A 6098-nucleotide genomic window follows, 5' to 3' on the forward strand; every position below is an offset into this window, starting at 1 on the left:
CTGCTCTCTGCTGCAGCTCTATAAAAGCCCCTCTTTTTCAGGCTGAGGTTAGTCCAAGCATACACTAACTAGCCATCCTGTAAACAGGCTGAGTAACAGGGAGAGAGAGAGAGAGGGGAGAGACTGGTGAGAGAGGGGGCTGAGGGGCTTTTTTCCTCTTCCTCCGGCATTTCCAGCCCTTCGCTGGCAGACCCTGCCGTCCGTTTCTTTCTTTTTCGTTCCGTTTTCGTTGCTTTTCAAAGGAGAGTTGTCTTGTTCCACCACCTCCAGAGCAGGGAAGAGTTTCTTGCTCAGAAGCCCGAATACAATGAATTCTGACTCCAGCTCTATCTCCAGCAGAGCTTCCTCGCCAGACATGGATGAGATGTACCTGAGAGACCACCACCACCACCACCACCATCACCACCACCAGGACAGCCGCCTCAACTCTGTCTCCTCCACCCAGAACGACCTGGTGCAGAAGATGTCCGGGGAAGGCCTCTCCAGGAACGGCTCCAAGGCCGGAGGGGAAGGCAGCAAGTACAAAATCAAGAAACAGCTCTCGGAGCAGGACCTGCAGCAGCTGCGGCTGAAGATCAACGGCCGGGAGCGTAAGAGGATGCACGACCTCAACCTCGCCATGGACGGGCTGCGGGAGGTGATGCCCTACGCTCACGGCCCTTCTGTGAGAAAACTCTCAAAAATCGCCACCCTTCTGCTAGCCAGAAACTATATCCTCATGCTCACCAGCTCCCTGGAGGAGATGAAGAGGCTGGTGGGGGAAATCTACGGTGGGCACCACTCGGCCTTCCACTGTGGCACGGTGGGACACTCCGCCGGGCACCCACCCCACGCCGCTGGCCCGGTGCACCAGGTGCACCCCATCCTCGGCAGTGCCTTGTCCTCCGCCAACACCTCCTCCTCCCTCTCCGCCTCCCTGCCGGCCATCGGCACCATCCGGCCCCCCCACTCCTTGCTCAAGACCCCCTCGACCCCCCCCGCCCTGCAGCTCGGCAGCGGCTTCCAGCACTGGGCGGGCTTGCCGTGCCCCTGCACCATCTGCCAGATGCCCCCCCCGCCCCACCTCTCTGCCCTCACCGCCTCCAACATGGCCAGGATCTCGGGGGAGACCAAGGACCTCCTGAAGTGACTCGGCGGGGCTCCCCCGGCCACCGGGGCTGCGCTGGAGCCGGGGCTCCCACGGGTAAAGGGAGGGGGGGGGCTGAGGACGGAACTGGCCTCGCTGCCCCTCTGCCCCGTCGGCCCCCGGTAACACGGGATTAGTGTAGTAAGGACCTTGCAAAGGTAATTTTTTAGCCGGCTCCTCGGGCGGTGTTTTCTTCTTATACTAAACCGGAAAGAAACAAAAAGTCCCTGTTGTAAAAAGAATAATAATAATATTAATATTAATAATAATAACGATGATGCCGCTGATGGTGATCAAATGTAAATAATTCCTTAAAATGGATGCAAAAGGGAAAAAAAAAAAAAAAAGGCATGGTTGTCACTGTAGCATTCGCAGCTACTGAGAGACGATGGGATCGGTCTGAGACTTCTTCTCCTTTTTGCGGGCTTGTCCTTTCTTTCCTCTGGAACCTCCCGCTCCCAGCCCGGCTCCGGCGGCGCGGCCCGAGGGGGTGGCCCCGCCAGGGCTTCGCACCGCAGCTTCCCAGACGCGGGGGCTGCCCTGGCAACAGGGACTTCCGAGTGAATCCACTCAAGTTTTGTGGGTATGGGGGTTGTGCTGCTTTTTTTTCTTTATTTCTTTTCTCTTTTTTTTTCTGTCTCCTCCTTCCCCCCCCCCCCCCCCCCCCCCAATTTGGTTGCGACCCGTTTTGGTCACGATTCTTCTTTTCCTTCCTTCTGTGTCCGCCAAAAAAAAAAAAAAAAATAAAAAAAAAATAAAAAAAAAAAAAGAAAGGAGAGGGAAGGGTGCAAAACACAGCGCAACCCTCCTGCCGGACTGTGCTGCCAAATCTCCCATCTCTCCTGTACTAGTTCAGCTGGCTGGGGTCCTCGTCGCTTATTTTCTCTCGGTGGCTTTGGGTTTGTTCTGTTTTGCTGCTTTGGTTTTCTTTTGCTTTACTTTGCTTTGATTTTGCATGTGGGGGCATCTCTTGCCAGGTCAGTGACTTGTATAACTAAATCGGAAGCTTTGTTGCTGTTTATTCCCCTTTCAGCACGTTTTCCTGGGCGTTTGTTTGAAATACTGTTGTTATTATTCGCTTCGTCTGTTTGTTTGGTTCTGGATAGGGCCTCAAAGACAACACCATGTCTTTATTTTTTATATATTCTTGATAACTATCGATATATTTATTATTGACCAGTGTTTCTGGATGAGATTTCCAAATAAAATAAAAAAAATGAGTGACAAGCTGCCTGTTTCGCCTTTGTCTGGACGGGGAGCTGAGGAAAGGCGCTGGATCGCTCTGGGTTTTGCCAGGACTCTCGTGGCCCGGCCGGACTCTCATTTTTCCTGGACATCCAGCTGTCAGCGCTTTTCCGGGAGGGAAATGGTAAACTGTCCAAGGCTGGGCGCGCCGGGAGGCGATGCTCGGTGGAGCAGCTCGGTGCGGGAGCGGGCAGGGGAGCGGGAGCCTCGGGGAGCACAGCCGGCGGCTTCGCACCCGGTAGCCGGGTCCGGCACTCCCCGGCCAGGCACCCCCGGCCCTCCTCTGGAGTGACCTGAACGAACACGGAGAAGGCGATTTCCCCCGAGTTGCAAGGTGAATAGTGACAGGGGAAAGCGGGGGAATATGTGTGTTTAAACCGAAACAACTTCTGAAAGGCACCTTTGGGTGATCTGTGCTGGCCTGTGCAATGCTGCAGCAACCGTCATCGTTAAGACATAAGCACACACACACGGACATTTGGAAGTGAGAAGGAGGATGTATAGTTGTTCCGAAAACAGGCTGAACTGATAAATCACGTAGTAAAAAAGCCACTCCGAGGCTGAAGTAAATTGTTCCAGTACTTCAAAAAGATGGTCAATGGTCAAGAGATACTGCAATCCCTCCCTCTCTCCCTCCCTTCCTTTCTCCCTCCCTCCTTCCCTCCCTCCCTCCTCCCTCCTTTCCTTCCTCCCTTCCTTCCTTCCCTTCCTCCTTCCCTCTTTCCTTCCTTTCTTCCTTCCCGGCTCCACACCTTTCTCTTTTCCTTACTCTTTCCTTCCTTTTAGTTTTGCACTAGTATCCCTCTGCCTTCCATGAGGGTTTTCCCCTCTGTCCAAGTCACTGCGGTGCTCACCCCCACGAACCCCCTTCACGGGCACTTCTCGCGCCGCTGGGCGCAGGGAGGGGGCCGGCCTGGGGAGGGGGAGCAGACCGGGTGTGATGGGTGCAGTCTGTGAGGGGCTGCTCTCGGGGAGTGGGGGAGAGCTGCGGGGAGCAGGTTGCCCTCGGGGCAGCCGGCCCCACCGCTCCGGAGCACCCTTTAGTACGGGGCTGGCACGGCTAAAGCGCAGAGCCGCGGCCCCCCTTCTTCGATGCTGCATCTTCCTCCTCAGCCCTTCATCGCCCTCCGGGCTCGGGGCGACGGGGCTGGACTGTAAATTACAATCGAGAGGAGGGCGAAGCCGCTCCTCAGTCCCGGGGTAGTGCTCCGGAGCGGCAGCGAGGTGCCCGGGACCCGCGTCTCCCCAGAGCATCCCTACCGCTTGCCCCTCCTTGGTCCTTTTGACGGGAGACGCGTTGTCTGAGCAAAAGGTCTCTTCGGGGGCATTTGATTCCTACCCGCAGCCTCCCCGGCCTCTGTCCCGCTTTATCCGGGAGCCCCGGGCTCTTCTGCAGCCGAGGATCGGGGCTAGGGAGCAGTACACAAGCCACTTAGGACCGAGCAGCCGCAGGAGGCTGAGCAGCTGGTTTGAGTCACCAGAAAAGAGCCGATAAATGTCCCGTCCCCCCGGGTCCTCCCTAGCGGCACCGTGCCCCTAGCGGTGCGAGAGAAAGGCCCCGCTTCTCGCCTTACTGGCCTGTGGTGAGAGGGAAAGGGAAAGGGACAGAGCATCCTCAGAGATGCTTTTTCTTTCTCCTTTCGGATGGGTCGGGTAGGGAAACGCCGGGCGACTTGGGATGCGATACTGCGGCCAGGGAGACGCTTGGAGAGGTCTGCTTGCCTGCTCCCTGCCGAGGAAGAGACTACGGTCCGATCAACAGAAATTCAAGTCTCTTCGTGTCCTGTCTCTCTCCTTGGGCTCTTGCACCGGTACGGCAAGAGGGACAGTCCCCTTCATTTTCCCTTCCCTTCCCTTCCCTTCCCTTCCTTTCCCTGCCCCTCCAGAAAAAGAAAACCAACTTCTGGAGAAGATGCCCATGGGGAGAGAAGGAGGAACGGTGGGATTTTCTTTGAGAAGGTTTCCCTCCAGAAAAACAGCTGGCAAATGAAAATGAAAATTATAATAACAAAAATGAGACAGAGAAAAAAAGGGGGGGTATGGAGATAGAAATAGGAAAGAGGGAAAGATCCGATGGTAGCAGAGCCTGGCACTGCTCTCCGCCTGGGCTCGTCCTTGCCCGAAGGGGCGGGCAGGACGCAACGGAACTGCGGGGCCGGGACACGGCTCCGCACGGCACTGCACGGGCTGCTTCTCTCGGGACAGACAGGTGCTTGGTGCTTTCAGGAAATCCGTTTATTTTCGCCTCAAAAATGAGTAATGTCTGCTTGCACATATATAAAATACATGCGCGTACACACAGACGTATACACATATAAATATAAGGAACAGAATTAGAAGTGGAAATACAAAGATATCAGAAGTGAATGGAGCCGGTTGGTTTTCAGCTGTGGATACACTTGCTTCCCGCCAGGCCCGACCTGGCCGTGGGGATGGCAGGTGCTGCTCTCCGTCCCAGGGCAAGCAGCTTCCCTCCCACTTCCCAGTGTTTCCCAATTCCCCTTGAGGCTCATCCCGCAGGCCCCCTCTCCAGGGGTCTGCCTCCTCCGTTGTGGTGTTTCTTCCCCCATCTCCCTGGTCCCTTCCCATTGACAAGTCCCACCCAGGCGGTCTCCTCACGGGCGCCTGTTCGGCTACACGGGCAGGGGAAGCGGGGGAGGCTGGTTGTGCTCGTGTTGTGATTAATATGGAAATAAAACGGAGAAATAGCAGCAGTACTTAGCTTCATTGCTTCAGTTCAGAGATTTATTGGCGAGGAGATAAACACCAGGCTGGGGGCTAGCGCGGTAATTCACGGTCCCCATCAGTTATTACCAAAGGAGCAAATCGTTTTTCTTTGAAGTTGCATTACGGGGGGGGGGGGGGGGGGGGGGAGGAGGGGGAAGGAGAGAGGGGAAAGATGGAGAAATTGGGAGGGAAACCAGTAATTTTATTATTTGGCTGCTACCCCCTTTCCCAGGTCCAATCCTCACTGCTGCCGAGCAAAATTTATATGGGATTTGTCAAGGGTGCCTGCCTCTTAAAACTCATGTGTCCTGCTCTGCCTTCCTCTGAGTTTCTTTCATGTTTTCCCACTCCTACCCAAATATTAGTTATTTTTTCTTTATTTATTTTATTTTCATTCCCACAGAAGCAGGTAGATAAGGGTTTGAGCCAGAAAGAGCTGTCACAAGATGACATTGTGCTGCTGCCAAAGAAAACAAAGGGGCAAGGATGACGGGGAATTTAATCCTCTACTAGATGCAGTGATATTGTTGGAGAAAATGGGTGCTTCAGAGGCACCCCTTTCCTTCTCAGGTGTGAAATGGAAACAGCAAACTAGAAGCTAAGTACAGGCTAAATACTAAAATGTAAGCAGACAACATTCTGTGAAATCTAAGGATCTGAGTTTGCAGCTTTGCATTCAGTGCTGTCAGAAATGCCTTGAGACACAAACACTGAGCTGCCAAAAAACGACCTGGGACCTGCTGAACTCTCATATTCTTCCGGACCAGCAGGAGAGGTGGGGGTGAGAAATTCCAGGGCTTCTCATGGCAGTAAACACCTATGTTTAGGTGGCTGACTTGAGCTTTAATTGCTTAACATTTTGTGTTCTCTGATTTTTCAAGTAATGAGGTCCATTAGAACCATGAAAGGGTTTAGGGTCAAGTGAATAAACCAAAGAAGAATTACTAATCTTATGCCATACCAGAGAGCTGATACAGTTTTTGATGGAGCTCCAGCTGTA

General features: G+C 54.0%; 1 protein-coding gene across 1 annotated transcript; it reads left to right on the forward strand.

Moving 5' to 3' along the window:
• Window positions 1-307: 307 nt before the first annotated feature.
• OLIG3 (oligodendrocyte transcription factor 3) lies at window positions 308-1962 on the forward strand (the record flags this gene model as incomplete). The annotated part of the gene is made up of 1 exon (XM_080616295.1): window positions 308-1962. The coding sequence occupies one exon, from the start codon at window positions 308-310 to the stop codon at window positions 1127-1129; it is 822 nt and encodes a 273-aa protein (XP_080472421.1). The 3' UTR covers window positions 1130-1962.
• Window positions 1963-6098: the final 4136 nt, after the last annotated feature.

Source organism: Psittacula echo (genome assembly GCF_963264785.1).
Source record: "Psittacula echo genome assembly, chromosome: 4".
NCBI classification, from domain to species: Eukaryota; Metazoa; Chordata; class Aves; order Psittaciformes; family Psittacidae; genus Psittacula; species Psittacula echo.